General features: G+C 46.7%; 2 protein-coding genes across 6 annotated transcripts in view; one reads left to right on the top strand and one right to left on the bottom strand.

Moving 5' to 3' along the window:
* Nucleotides 1–15,963, top strand: part of LOC108152373 (1-phosphatidylinositol 4,5-bisphosphate phosphodiesterase) — a 53,836-nt gene that overhangs the window by 18,829 nt on the left and 19,044 nt on the right. For 3 of the 5 annotated variants that reach the window (XR_004471327.1, XM_033386518.1, XM_017281662.2), the window contains exons 1-3: nt 13,666–13,846; nt 14,873–15,593; nt 15,687–15,746. Coding sequence is in view for 4 of the 5 variants with exons in the window: in XM_033386518.1 (XP_033242409.1) it covers nt 15,414–15,593; nt 15,687–15,746 (240 nt within the window). In the remaining variant the exon portion in view is untranslated. Of the gene's footprint in view, nt 1–13,665; nt 13,847–14,872; nt 15,594–15,686; nt 15,747–15,963 lie in introns of those variants that run through there. The other 2 variants (XM_033386519.1, XM_017281663.2) reach the window with 1 other exon arrangement.
* Nucleotides 3,087–3,796, bottom strand: LOC108152374. The gene is made up of 2 exons (XM_033386520.1): nt 3,707–3,796; nt 3,087–3,653 (listed from the first exon to the last, which is right to left on the bottom strand). The coding sequence occupies exon 2, from the start codon at nt 3,628–3,630 to the stop codon at nt 3,256–3,258; it is 375 nt and encodes a 124-aa protein (XP_033242411.1). The 5' UTR covers nt 3,631–3,653; nt 3,707–3,796; the 3' UTR covers nt 3,087–3,255.

Here is a 15,963-nt window from a genome sequence, read left to right as displayed (position 1 = left end):
CTTTGGCTTTGATTTGCAATTAAATGAACGCACAATTTTTGAGAGGAGAGGCCCCAACCTCTCTGCGGATGTCGGGGGATGTCGCTGGGGATGTAATTTGATGCGCTTAACCTTTTTCGCATTGGTCGCCATGGAAATTGCTTAATTTTCTGCCTCAAGAGGAAAGCAGAAGGCGGCGTAGAAGTAAAAATAAATTAAGAATAACAAAAGAAACCGAGGAATAGCCGCGGCAGTGGCAGTGGCATGGGCATGGGCAGTGGCAGTGGCAGTGGCAGAAACATCACTTCATCAAAACAATAAACAAAATGCGTAATCTAGGGGCGAGAGAACCGAATAAATGAACTACCGAGTACACGAGTACGCGATACCAAATATATCTGTCCATCAGACTGTATCTGCCAGTTTGTGTATCTTCTAGCCCCTCTGTATGTGTGTATCTCTGTATCTGTGTGCATCGGATGTAGACTAAGCAAAAAGGTAATTGAAATTGAATTTTCTATTCGACTTTTGGGACTCTGGGAAATCATTTCTGTAAACGAAGGAAGACTGGAGCAATAGGCTACATATTCGATTGGATGGAAGGGAAAGCCAGGGGGAACTATCCGGTGAAGCATCAAGGGGGAGAGATCACAAAAGATCATTCTCGTAATGTAAAATATTAAGAACATATCATATATCATATCATATAGGAATATTTGAATACTAAACTATGTAATGAATAGAATACTAGTCATCGGCAAAGGCTTCCACAATGGCTGTCAAAACGTGAACATATCTGAAGCGAACAATATTTATCTAGGGTTATTAGGGAACATTATTAGGGAATCTGTGACAGTAAAATCCTATAATTTTGGAATGTATATATATATAGCCAATGCCATATCCAGTCTTCATTTAAATCTAAAATATTTTTTGTAATTGCAAAGAAACAAAAGACAGTGACTGTTCGGTTGTGGGAACTTCAAACAGCGAGTAGCAGGCCTACAAACAGAGAACTAACAGTGGAAAAACGAGAGGTCCAACAGGAGGGGACTACAAGTGGGGCAAGCGAGGGCTTAGCAGGTCTTCCCAGTGGGACAGACGAGTATTATGGTGTATCTCTGCAATATGTTGAGGCTAGTTTCGGATGGGATTGCAGTTACTATTGTATTTCGAGTAATTAAAAAAAGACACGGCTAATAGCTACATAAATATCGCAAGACTTGGAGATGATATATCTATACCGGCCAGAGGGCGGTTGGGAATGGGAATCATCAAATGCCATCAGTAGATGGTTTGCTTTTGGATAATTGAAGGTCAACTTTTCCACCTGTGGACCCACAAAATGGGCCCAAATGTCTGTGTTGTGCAGATACAATGATCCTGATTCTGCTGGCATTATGGCATCAAGATAATACCCCGGATTCAGACTCTCTCTCTCGCAGATGCCACGGCAACACCAGCACTAGCGCAGGCAGAGGCAGAGGCCCCCCCTTTGTGTAATTAACGCACATTAATATTTCAGCATTAAGCAACCTTCGATGCTTTGTTTGCCTTTGACAGCCCGGCCCCCCCGCCAGCCATTCCCCATGCCCCAGTCCCCATGCCCCAGCCCCCCGCTACCAGCCCCTCGATTACCAGCTAAAATACTGCTAGATAAATATTTGCCATAAAAATAATTCTCGTTGCTGGTTTTTGGTTTTTGGTTTTGTTTTTTTGTTTTTTTGTGGCGCTTGAAATGCTCATAGACCTCAAATGCGCATTCCTTTCGATTTAATTGTTTATAAACAAATAATAGACAGCTAATAAATAAATCAAATTAATTTCGATTTACCTCCCACTCCCACACTCTCCCTCTCTCTCTCTCTCTCTCTTTCTCAATTAAGGGAGTTGGAAGGAGAGAATCGATTTCCCAGGGGGATCAGAGAGATGCGAAAAACACTCGTCCCTGGGATCGATACATCCGCCGGTACCATTGTTGCACACTGGTGTACGGATGGATGGGCGTACGGATGGATGGATGGGTGAATGGATGGATGGTGTGTATGGGATGCCTCTGGGAGGAAGGGGGTTGTGCATTAGAAAACAGCATTTTCAATGATGCCGATGGCCTCGGATTCAGTGTAAATAAATCAACAGAGCACAAAAAATTCGAGTACAAATACGTGAAACTTCTTAATACCCTTCGAGTTCCGATCCGCACCTACGTTGGATATACGTACGTTATTTATTCTATAGATCTTCCCAGGAAAAAGTGCTTAGTCCCAGCTGGAATCGACAGCAAAGGCATCTTTTAGGAAAATACACCAGACATACTGTTCTGGCAGATCTCCATCCTCTCCGGCAGATCGCTTATAAATGAAGAGCACCAATCGAATCAATTTCAGTTGGGAATACTCTTCCGTCTTCAAAGTGTATAATCGAGCAAATTGTATGCGAAAATAAATCATTATGTAATTACGATGCGCAATGCGGGGCCACACACACGCACACGCAGATACACAAAGAAATTAACTAACTAAACAAAATGTCCGCACGTGTAACGGGGAAATGTGTTTACGATTCAGCACTCGTCCCGTCCCGTCCCGTCCCGTCCCGTCTCGTCCCGTCCCATTCCGAATCGCTCTGCGGCGTCCCGTCTCCCTATGCCACGATGCCACTCAGCGGGTGCGTGGGTGGTGGCAGTGGCTACTGCTGCTGCTGCTCCTGCCGCCTGGAATGCTGCTGCCATTCAAATGACAGACTATAAATAGCTCAAAGAGCGACTGCAGCCAAATTCCCAGAAAAGAGATACGCATACACAGGAGGGGGGAACAGACAGACCGAGACCGAGACCGAGACCGAGACCCAGACCAAAGCGACACCACAGCGGGACACCGTTGATGGGGAGCCAAAGCTAGAGCTGGAGCCAGGAATTAGATGCGCAATCAGCGACCAGGAGCCAGGGACCAGGAGCCAGGAGTTAACATTGAAATGTCAAAGTTGCATCCTGCATCGATTGATTCCACTCGCTAGAGGATACGCACAACAGATCACCGGACCTTCAGCTCGGTTCATCTGAGGTTCAAGTTCAAGAATCAAGTCTAATTGAAACGAAACGATATGGCTTCAACGATATTCCTTCACATGGGAAATTCGATTTATTTGCTGACAAGAATTTAGTTCATTTTAATTTTTGGGACATCTTTTGCTTTACCGTAAACTTTTCTGGCATCACTGTCTTGGGCTGCTCGGTCTTCTTCGTCCTTGTCTCTGCCTGCTCTGCCACTCTGCCGCTTACTCGTGGAAATCCTTTTCGAGTGTCGCGGCAGCAGTTCGGATCATTGCCAAAACGTATTCGATATCGGTCTTGGCGTTCTGGACGCACTTGCTGAACTCGACCAAAATGGCCCATGTCTCGCCCAACTCCTTTTCGAGGCCGAGCACCTGCTCCGACTCGTATATCAGGCGTCTACGGATTGTGTCCATAAGGGCCCCGCGTATCTCCGGACATAGCCACACTCTGATCGGTGACGAGGCCGGTGAGCCCGAAACTGGTAGCTTCCCGTCTTGGCATTGCTTGAACTGGTCCTCAAGCACTTGACAAATCGACTTCTTTATCCGGACGGTCTCATTGAAGCTCTCAAAACGATCGTTGCCCGAACCACTCATTGTGCAGCTAAATGTCCTGGACTGCAATTAAAACCATTAACAATTTTCGACGATGCAAAGCACAAAATGTGAAACCTTTTTTTTTTTGTTTTATTGTTACAAAATATCTGTGTATTTGAGTTCCTAGTGTACGTTACTTCAACTGAGGATTTGGAATGCCCTATGCCCAACGAAACGAACGAACGTCGGAGCAACGGGCTACTATGTTGACTGGAAAACACCAGTACCAGGCATTCAAATGGGGATCTACGCTCAATTGTTCAATTGTCAGCGGTCCCGGGGAGTGCTCTAATTGCTGCTGGGAGGTGGAAATAGAAATGGGTCGAGGTCACCTCAGGAGGAGGTGCCGTGGGAACTGGGGCCAATGATTATTTGATTAAATGACAGCAACTAAGCTGATTACGTATACGTAATGCAATCCATCCTCCCACCTCCACATGGTGTGCTACCTGCTACCTGCTACCTGCTACCTGCTACCTGCTACCTGCTACCTGCTGCCTGCTGCTACCATCCTCTTGTAGACGCACACGAGCTCTCGGATGCACTCAACGACACGGCTAATCAAAGTGGCTTGGGTGTGTCTGTGCGCGTGTGACCGTGTGTCCATGTGTCCGTGTGTGTGGGGCCACACGGGGATTCTGGAAAGGTAGAGGTGCCATCAGGCAGAACGGTGGCAGGTTCCATACACAGTTTGGCTTCTCGATTGCAAAATTGTTCGGGTCGGATGTCGTAATGGCGTCACTGGTGTCCATTCAGGTGAAGGCTGACGCTGACCATACCGCTCCGTCCCGTCCATCTGTCTCCTTTCCTTTCAAGAAATGTGCATTTGTCTCTCTTTCTCTCTCTCGCTCGCTCCCTGTCTCTACTATCTGTCACTCTGTTAATTAGTGCAATCGGAGGACCAGGTCGTAAATGCTCTGCACTTTATAGATTGCTCTAATTTATGATATTGACACATTACCGATTGGGGCTTTTGGGAGCAGGCAACGTGGTCGTGTTCGTGTTCGCTTATTTTCATTACAAATTTCGATGGAAATAGAAATTGCGTACATTTTGCGATGAGTTCCACATACGATCCACACGGAAAATATGGTTTGCTGTTACTTTTTAGCATCAGGAATTATTTTTAGTTGGTGAAATATCAATATTATCAGCATCCACATGGAACCCACTTACAGTCCACACACCAAATATGCATTACTGTTGTTTGATGACTTTATATTCCTTTTTGGGTTAAATACGTATATTTGAATAGCATCCACATGGGATCCACATGGAGTCCACAAAATAAAATAATTCCCTATAATTCCTTATTACAGAGAACCACTTCTTTTCCAATATTTGACGCTAATTGGACAATTTTCTTTGGCCCCACAACCCCTTCCACAGCTGTATTGAGCGTATTTTCTCGAGGTTTTTCCCTAAGCTTCCTAATTGGATACCTTTCCTCCGGCGCGACCCGCACCGCCCCAAACACTCAGTTCTCAGTAGCAACGAACCAGCGGGCCCCACAGAAAGCCAAGGGCCCCCGTAATATGTCCCAACAATGCGCTCTATTGACGTGAAACTGCATTACGAATCCCGTTCAAGGGCCACAGGAGCACACAGCCAGAGGGAGAGAGAGAGATAAAGAGAGCACCGAGATGACACAGAGAAACGAGAACTAATGACGTTGGCAGTAAAGCTTACAAATTGAGTAAACAGAAATATTTTATTTGCATATTCACAAATAGAGGGTGGGACAGTGGGTGGGGCAGTGGGAGGGGAATTCCCTAGGGCATTCTTAGAATTCACTTGATGGCATTACCCCTCGCATGGTTATCCACTTAAAATTGGAGGACAGGACGATACGATGGAGTGGCTGGCTTGAGCCTGAGCTAAAGCCAAGAAGAGCTGACTGAATGGCTGACTGAATGGCTGACTGAATGACTGAATGCTGACTGAATGCTGACTGAATGATGACTGAATGAATGGGGAATGAAATCAAAATGCAAGTGAGTGTCTTTCAGTGTTCGCTTGTGTGCCCTCGTGTGTCCGTTCCCGACACACACTGCCACTCCCTCACTCTGTTTGCAATTAATGCGCTTAAAAAGTATTAAAATGTAATTATGCTCGCGGCTTACAACTAAAGCTGCAGCCCGGGGCCCGGGATCCGGGACAAAAGAATGCAGAATCTATAGAGTGGCGCCCAGAGGCCATCAGGCAAAAATGTAGCGAAAAAATGAAAGAAAGAAAAACAGCAGAACGGAACGGAACGGAACGGAAAAATGGAAAACAAACTTGTTGTGAATGCAGTAGTCACTGATAGGAAAATGGAGCCGTCGTGCACGGAATTACAACTTTTCGATGAAAACTTTGTTTGATGGAAAAAGAAACTTGGCTGCGCCTCCTCCTGTCTCTGATTCTTTTGGCATTTCCATCAGTGTCGGTCCGTCTATCTGTGGGTCTGTCCATTTCATCCCCCATCCACCGCACATCCATCTACCCGCCTCGGAAAGACTTTTTGAGCCTGGAGCCGAAACGAGATGAACTCTTCCCGCCAGCACAAGTGAGAGAAAAGTTTTCGGGCTTCTGTCTCTGACAATTGCCCTGCCACTTGGCTGCTCCAATTTGTAACTTGATCGCTGCCTCTTTGTTCTATATGATATTCCCCATATTATGTTGTTCTCTGATTCAGTCTCTAACTCTGGCTCTGGCTCTGGCACTGGCGCTGGAAGGGCTTTCGCTTGCTTTTGCTTCGGATACTAAAAAACTTGAAGGACCACACAGCCTTTTCCCTTAGATTTTACGACTTACATTACAACCGAGTACTTACGATGGGTACTTACTTCAGGTCAGCACTGGACTCTTTTTATACGTTTTTCCTGTGTTAACTGGGTTGGATGTGGATCAATCCACATACGATCCACACCCATAATGTGTTTCTCTGTTACTTTTTAGTACAAAGGAACATTGTTAGTTACTAAAGTATACGTTTTCATAGCATCCACATACAGTCCACACACGATATATGTGTTGCCATTGCTTTTTAACATAAGAAACAAATTTTTAATTAACAAAATATGCATTTTATTAGAATCCAAATAAATATTGTATTGTAAAAACCAGCAAAATTATCCCAAGATCCCATTTTATCATGAAAATAAACCCATTTCTCTTACTGCTTTCTGTCGAGAAAGTGCCCCTCCTTCCACCTACATACGCACACACATACATGCACAGGGAAAGCAAAGGGAAAGCGAAAGTAAATCAATTCAATTAAAAGCTCATCAAATACAAATTGTCCACACGGCAATCGATAAAACGTCTGTTGGAACCACTCAAATAGGCTCACAGGCGTCTAAGTTCCCATGTCCTTCTACCATGCCAATTGTCCTACGAAACATAACCGTACATTTTACGAGCTCAACGAAATTATCGAGAAATTAGTATAAATGCTGCTCTGTTCCAAAGGAACCGCCAAAGGAATTCCAGGGTTCTGTTTTGGGGTTGGGCTTGGGGTTCCACTGAGGACCTGTCTTCGGTGTTCGGTTATCCTCTCCTTTGACAAATCAAAGTCCATGCTTTTGAATATTTGTATACTCTTCAGGAGAGACCGAAACGATTAGGAAGAAAAGGATTTCTGGATCGAGAGGGCATTGCTGTGAAAGAATTTTGATGCTTTTTATGTGCTGCAACTTGTTGCTTGGATTCCCCTTGTTCCCTTGGATTCCCCTGGTGCTCCTTTGGGCTCTAGTAAATGGTTGCTTGTGGGGTTCTCTGCCCCTTTGCACCTCTGCCCCTCTTCCCTATAGCCTTTTCGATACAATTTCGAACCGCAGTTAGGGAATGTCGAAGTTCGTTGGATTCCATCCTCTACTCGGCTTTCTCTACACTTTCACTGTCACATATTTAATATGCACAATTTCTCCCAAGGATAACAACACCAACAGCAACAAAGGTGAGGGTGTGGCATTCCAGTTTTCAGCAATGCGTCCCGCCCCCTTGATGATGTATTGTTTTGATTTGGGGTTTCGAAGTTTCTTTTTTTGTTCATGGGCTGCCTGCTAAAAATAAACCACCGCCATCGCCCGTCGCCTACGTGCCACATTGACGTTGGGGCAGGGCACTCCTCCTGCCTCCTGCCTGCTGCCTGCTGCCTCCTACCTCATGCCACCTACCTCCTGCCTCATGCCACATGCTGCCAACAGCTGTAAGCCATATGACAGCGGGGCCCCAAGCCCGAGAGGCCCGGAGAGGGCCGGAGAGCCCCGGAGAGCACACGGACACGCGGGGCCGGAGTTCCGTTCCCGAACGATCTGCTGTCGAATGTTGTTTCAGTCTTTTTTTTTTTTTTTTGTTGTTGGACCTTTCTCTTCTTTGTTTTATTTCTTTCTTTCGTTTTTTTTCATCGCCGGGTTTCCTTTGGTTTCGTTTAACTTCTTTTGACAGTTGCTGACAGTTTGTTTGAAGGATGCCCCAAGACTCACTCCCACGCCCATCATTCAGTTTTGATTTGGCTGCGTCCTACCTCCAGGAGCCCGGCCCCGCACCGCCCCCATTCCGGGTGCAGGGGGAGGAACGAATCTCTTCCTTTTCCATGCTCCATGCGTTTCGTTGTCCCTTTGTTGACGGATGGTGCGTGCCTAAGCGAGTTTCTTGCTTTGGTGGGGACTTTGCAAATTCCCACGCATCGCACGTATCCCCCTGCCCTACCATACCCTCACCCCCACCCACACCGTATCGCCCGCATATCTGACGAGGTCACATGTATCTATCACCTGCAAATGTATCTGTATCTGCATAATTTGAGTGCTTGTGCATGTGTGTCTGTGTGTGTCACCCCCAAAAGAGGTGGCGCTGGGAAAACACTTGAAAAACATAACCGATTGAAACGGTTATCAGTGATATTCCCAAGGGATCTCTCTTTGTCCAGGCTGTAGTAGTATCCACTGGAAGAACATAGCCAATTGAAACGGTTATCGGTGCTATAATCGTTGGATCATTACTCTATATACATATGTCCCCATGTGTGCCAATATGCACATTTACATTTGAATTGAAAATATAATAAATCGTATTGCTATCTTAAGAATAGTCTTGATTTAGGGGTTACGCTGGCGGGAGGCGCGACTGGGCCTAAATCATAAATCATCAGCTGACATTTATACTGACTGAGTACCGGGTATATGTAAAGTAGAGCTGCGGCCCTTGTCTCGGCTCACAACGCTCCCGCTCTTTTTAATTTGAATGTGAGGTTATGGATACCCATAGCCGAATTTGGGACTGGGATTGGACAGTCGATGATGTACGAGAGACTCTGAGGAAGAATCTTTCATCATGAATCATCTGTTTTATGAGTCTCTTGGAAATTGCCATGGAAAGGCCCATTTGTATCCCCTCTTGAGTTATTCGAATCGTTTGGTGGACAAATCTTGTCTTGTGATCAGAGATCGCGAAGTTTCGCTTCGAAATTAATATTAATTGAATCCACAAAAATCTTTGATGGACGGACATCCTTAAGACACATCCTTAAGGTCGTGTGACCCACTTGTGCGGGTAGCATTCTGCCGTCGAATTTTGTGGGAAATTCATTCCTCTGCCGCATGCCACAGGCCAGGAGTGACCCCCTTTGACCCACATCAACTACGGGATAGGATGGGATATGTGTTATATATAAATTTTGAAATTGCTTAGAGAGAGATAGAGTCAACTAAATGCTGTTTCCTGTTGATGTGCATCACTCTTCCTGCCTCCTGCCTTCTGCCGCCTGCCCCCGCTGCTGCTCCTTTTTCTGTCCTTCTACATTTTGATGGAATTTCATAAAATGTCACACACATACATATGCAAATACACCTACACACAAATACATATACGTAGGTATATAAATATTTATTGTGTGTGTGTGTGTGCTTTGCTTTAATTAAATGAACAATATTCATTTAGCATCGGAAAAAGTATGCAAAACTCTGCAAAAATTCCCGCTCTGAAGGCTGCATCCACACAAAATGGAGGTAGAAAGAGACAGGTAGAGAAAGAGAGTGGAGAAATTGCATTCTGTTAAATGATTTGGGCAAACGAGTTTGTATATTTTCATTGCATTTCCATGTCATTTCATCCGAGTTTCATTTTTCAGCAGTGCAAAGCTGAGAGGAGATCCTGATTTCCACTCGACCATGCCCCTCTCCATCCACATCCCCATCCTCATCCCCATACCACAGACCACACCACACTCCCTCTATCTTTTTGTGGCTGTCCTGCTGTATCCCTAGCGAATGTTTGTGCATACAATGAAAAAGGACTTTGTTTATCGCACGGCAATTACTTCTGGTCTGGCCTTCGGCCGCTGCCTCCCTGCCGCCCTGCTCTGCCACCCTGCTCTGCCGCCTCCCTTGTGGATATGTCCTGGACTTTGGTTTTGGATTACATTTCGTATCGTCCCACACTGCCGTCCCGCCCTCTGATTGATGTAATTGAGTGAGCGTTTGATTGATTGACTGACGAATGGCTGGACGGAGCGAGACCGGGCGGAGAGAGACACAGTGCATGCAATGCCATCCCATGCCATCAAATGTTGATGGATGCCAAAAAACAAGGTCAAGTTGTGTGGCCCTTGGCACGCAGCCTCCCCCTCCCCGCCCCCACCAGCCAACCCTATCCCCAAAGGGACTCCAGCCAGAGTCTCCTCTACTCAATATTTCATTTGTGCAATCGGTGCTCGGGAATGGGAACGGGAACACAATCCACGCATCTTTTCTCTTTCCCACTCTGGGGCTTGGACGCTCATCAAATATTTAAATGCCAATTTCACAAATATTGTATGGACTAGCAAATTCAATTTCGTAAATGTAATGGCCAGCAAAAACGGCAGCAGCAGCAGCAGGAAGAATAACCACATCATCGATAAAGCAAGTAGGAAATTATATACAAAACAGACCCCCATCGGCATTGGGCGGAAAAATTCAGCATATTCTTCCAGACGACACTCGATTCGCTGTTGAATGTTCCCCTAGGCGAAAGGATTTGGGTTGTCTTACGATAATATATCGAAAAGATGTAGTTTTAATTGGGTTTTAGATATATACACACTCGTATTGACAATATTTAGGAAGATAATTTTTTGAATTGTAGCTGCTCTGCTCTTTTTCTCTCTCTTCCAGTGGGGCTTAGCAGTCAAGGGTGTCAGTCACTCGTGAACGTGGGAAAAAACATGCCACTGGAAGCACTGTATAAATCAGTCCAGAATACTGCACGTCCATATTCTGCAAACACGAGTTCTATACTACGAATTTTCCGTATAACGTACGCCCCTTGAGATTCGCCATATGGAAGTTCGACTGTGGATGTTTGTAGCATATCGTACATCACTCAAGCGTCGTGTTTGTAGGCACAACAAGCCCTCAACTTTAAAGATGTCTCCCACAACACTCTCGTAACCAACAAACTTTCTATTGCAAGGAGGAAACTATAGGGTTTTCTTTTGTTTTCCATGCCATTTCAGAGCCAGTCCGGATATCATGCATACATATTTGAAGGCGCCCCAAAGGAGGGAATGCTCCACGTTTTTCCCCACAAAGTTTCGCTTTCCAACGTTAATCTTACTTTTCTTCTTTTCTTGTGTTAATTTCTTTTGGGATTTTGTGGCTGCAATTTGTGGCTTTTTCCATGGCAACTCTAGCCTAGAGGGGGGATTATTATCGCGGGAAAAAGAGAATGCAAGATGGGAGCCAGTACTGAAGGGAAAACTACGAATAGTAAGCCCTTTCATGGCTTTGTTCCATAGTGATTCTTGGCCCAATCTCAACTGCTAAGCCACGCTGGGAGAGAGAGAGAAAAGTGCTTAGCTGAGGGGAGGGGGAACATCTATGAATATTTGCATCTGTCTGTCGTCAGTTTAGTTGCAGTTGTCGTTTCCCTTGGCAAGTCGCAACTGACTTTCCAGTCGCTTGTGTTGCATGCCACAGCCAAATGGCTGGCCATTGCTGGCGAAGTGTGTGTCGCGTGCAGGAGTTTCCACAAATTGAAAGCTGTCTGTAAGTAGAATATGTGTATCTTCAGGATATTCAAAGCGAGTGGAGCTCCTTATAGGACATGCAACCGGAGAAGGCAGGCCGCAACTTTTATGGCCGCAAAGTATGCAATAATAAATTGAGCAATTGTCGCTGGAGGCGACACAGGCGGGGTAACGGGGGGGTGGCAGGATGGAAGGGGGCTGGCTGGCTGGCTGGCTGGCTGGCTGGCAGGCCGGCCGGATGGCTGGTGGTGGCATGTGTGGCAGGCCGCTGGAGTGGCTGCCACTTGGCGCGCACGTAATGAGCATATTTGTAGCACACTTCTGGGGCGTACGTGAGGCAGTGTATCTCCACCACCGATGTCTCTCTGCGTGTGTGTGTGTGTGTGCGTGTCCTTTGAGGGAAAGTTCATGCAAGTTATTTTTACTTTCTACCTTTCTCCACCTCCCTCTATCCGCCCCACCACCCCCACTTGAGCCGAATTTCTGGTCGATTCATCGCATATACCCAGATACACAGGTGTTGAGGCGTGGCAGCAGGAGCAGCAGAACGGCAAATGGAGGGGACCAGCCTTCAAGAGCTTCCTACAGGAGGAGCAGCATCTCGAAATGCAGCTCCCGTTCACCCGCCAGCCCTCCCACTTCTGGATGTAACATAATTATTATTGCAGCTTAAGTAAGCAGGGAAGCTCTCAATAAATCTGCGTAGTAGAAGGCATCCCTCTCCGTGAGCCGGGTACCGGGTGCCGGGTGCCCTTGGGCTTTCTGCATTTAATGGGCGTCACAGGAGCCCAGCAGCAGCAGCAGCAGCGGCAGCAGCTGGTCCCCAAAACTAGGGCGAATCGAAACCCAACACTGCCCTGAGTTATGGGCCATTGTCCTGGGTCCAGGGTCCTGGGTCCTGGGTGCTTGGGCCCATAGGCAGAGAATGTAATCCAAGACGAGTGCATTTGCAGGAAGAGTACCGCGTACCGCCTCCTCCTCCTCCTCCTCCTGCCTTCCAGCCAGCTCGAAAATATTGAAAGTTCAAAAGCGCAAAGAGCGTAAATTCATTAAACGCTCGCTGGAACCTGGTATGTATTTTTGGAGAGCTCTGGCTCTCTGGACTTACGCCACGCCCCCCCCGGCGCCCCCGGCTAACGAGCTTCAAGCTTTAACAATGGGCGAAAATTTTGCAGCTCATTGAATTTGAAGTCATGTGTAACATGACAGCACAGAAGGTCCTCCGAAACCAACGAAAAAGAAAGGAAATCAGAGGACGCCAAATGGGGCACACGGGCAAACGGGGCACGAGAGTAATCAGTCAGCTATACTCGTATACGAAAGGCAGAAAGTCCATTGGTGGAGAGCACCAGCTGCGGGCATAAATGTCACACAAAGGACTCGACGCCTCCTGGAGAGCGTCGCGTCGCGTCGAGTCGCGTCGAGTCGCGTCGAGTCGCATAGCGTCGCGTCGCGTTGCGCCGCGTCTGCTGTCGAAAATATAAATAAAGAGAAGCCCCAAACGAAAAGGAATCAGTGGGAGGGGCCGCTGCCACAAAGAGAAATCAGTGGGCATGGCCGCCAACAAATTGAAAAGCCAACAATGCAAAAGAAAATTCGAGCCACTTGACTTCTCGCCACAGGCACAGCCACCGCCACCGACACCGTCACCGCCACCGCCACCGCCACCGCCACAAGCCCTGCAGCCCCATAGCCACTAGCCACCAGCCCCATTGTTGGTGACTCCCACACACACAGAGAAAAAACCCCGTCAAAGTCAGGTGCACGAGGCCATGGCCGTGGGTGCAGTGCAAAGAAGCCCCCAAAGTGATACCCAAAAAGTGCTACCCGAAATCCCAAAGAAATCGAAATCGCAGCGAACCTGTGGCCATGGCCCTGACACTGCCACACTGCCACACTGTCGCTGTCGCTGACGCTGACGCCATGCGCTAATTCCATTAGGCGCCAACGTCAAAAACCGTTGTCCAAGACATCGGATGTTTCGTGGCTTCCGGCTTGAACGATTTCGAATTTCAGCGTGTTTCAGCCCCAAACGTTGTGTCAGTCAACCAGCTGTGGTCGAACCAACAGATTGCCTGCCCCAACAGCCAAAGTCTGTGCCTCAATCTGCTGAGATCTGCCTGTGCCTCCTGTGCATCCTGTGCCACCAAATCCTGTGTGCCTCAAATTTTGTTCCAGTGCCTGTGGCTGCTTTGAAGATCTTAAAAGCATTTTGCGTTGCGTGTAAGGCTTTTTTTTTAAATTGTGATTTTTTATTGTTGTTTTTAAATATTGATCATAACCGGTTCATAACCGATGCCAAGGACTTAAGGATTTTGAATGTCCTTTTGTTTGAGTGAACAAAGTGTACATAATCGACACATCACCGGTTCATAAGCGATACCAAATCTATTTTATGTCGGGTACTTGTGATGTCCAGCCTATAACCGATACAAAATCTATTCAAGAAGCACGAATTTTGTGTGTCCTGTTGACGAACATAACCGATTCATAGCCGATACCAGTATCATCTATTCTTTTGAATTCTGAAAGAATATATGAAGGACCACGACCAAACGAACAAAAAATTGGAAAAAAACCCCTCTCCCCGTCGGATTCCCCAATGGAATTGGTTCTGGAATATCATATCAGGCTCGGACCCATTGTTAGCTGAAATTGATTTCATGGTTATTGATGCACTCAGATCACTTGGTGAATGTCCATCTCTGCAACGGAGCAATCGATTCCTACGTTAATTTAAGAACTATGAATATTTCGTTGAAAGCCATTTTAATTGCTATTCTCGAACGAGTTTGGGGCTACCCAAAATACACTCGAAAACAAAAAGACCAAGAGCTGGGAAGCCGCACAGAAATGAAAATAAAAACAGAGACACGCAAATGGAAGATGGAAAAGGGCGAAATGGTGGAGACATTCGACCACGAAACGAAGGCCACATTCGATTAAAAATTGGAAATTGTTCGACAATGCACTTGACCTGTGTGTGTGTGTGTGTGTGTGTGCCACACAATAGTGGCACAGGGGAAAGAGGAGCAGAAGGAAGTGGGAGCTGGAAATTCGTTTCAATTTCTTGACCAACAATTATCGAAGACCACTCTGGGCTGCCGTGGCCCCCCTCTATGTCTGTCTGTCTGTTTGTCTTCTGGGTTGTTTGTGTGGCATTCCACACAGCCGGATTGTTTTTGTGCTGACCATCAGGTTTTGTACGTCTGTCTAATGGCTGTCTTTCTCTCCATTTTCTAATTGCAGCTAAAACGGATTACATAACCAGTAAACGGAAAAGCGGAAGGCAGGAAGCCAGGAAGGCAGTGCGGCACGCGTGGCACGTTGCACGTTGCACGTTGCACGTTGCACGGTGGAGCTGCAGGTGGAGGAAATCCCTAAGAATTAGTTCAATTACCCCAACAATTCCTCTCGCTTCGGGGGCATGGACTGCAGCTGGAGGCTATGTGATCCGATCTTCTACAATAAATGCAATTGTAAATAAACCCAAAAGCCAGAAAATACCAAAATAAGAACCAATCGAAGACACCGATACACACAGGAAGCGCGACCGATCGCAGCAATCGAAATACAATCGATAGCGTCTAGAAAAATAGTTGAACATGCCCCAGACGTAAGCCCCCCGAGAAGAACAAACAACCAGAGATCGGATATAGGTTATAGGACAGATATAGCAAGATCGCGTAGGTCGCTGAGATCGCAGAGATATATGCGTTGCCCCCGCAGTTGGCATAGGCAAAGGCAAAGGCAAAGCCCCCCCCTCCGCTGCTGTGAGCTGTGAGTAAATATGACCAAGAAGTACGAGTTCGATTGGATCATCCCGGTGCCGCCGGAGTTGACCACTGGCTGTGTCTTCGACCGTTGGTTCGAGAACGAGAAGGAGACCAAGGAGAATGACTTTGAGCGAGATGCCCTCTTCAAGGTCGATGAATATGGGTTCTTTTTGTACTGGAAGAGCGAGGGTCGGGTAAGTGGGTCCCCCATAGGCGTTCGTACACCTCCTCTACCTCTACTCCACTAATCCACTAATTGCTTTTCGTCTATCCCCACTACCAAACAGGATGGCGATGTCATCGAGCTGTGCCAAGTGAGCGACATTCGTGCGGGCGGCACTCCCAGGGTGAGTATTCCCTGAGAATCCCATTTAAAAGAGGTCAATTTTCGGGCTGGAATGCATTTAGAATCATGAATGAGGTGCTACTATAATACAGCCATCCAAAATTATCAAATTCCAGTGACATGTCCATATGTCCATGCCTATACGCATGAAAATCCACCCTTAACGGCTAAGCTACACTGCGAGTGAGCAGTCTATGCCTGCAGCTACGAAAGCAGCC

This window comes from Drosophila miranda, chromosome XR (assembly GCF_003369915.1).
Source record: "Drosophila miranda strain MSH22 chromosome XR, D.miranda_PacBio2.1, whole genome shotgun sequence".
Taxonomy (NCBI): domain Eukaryota; kingdom Metazoa; phylum Arthropoda; class Insecta; order Diptera; family Drosophilidae; genus Drosophila; species Drosophila miranda.
This window is presented reverse-complemented; position numbering and strand designations above follow the sequence as displayed.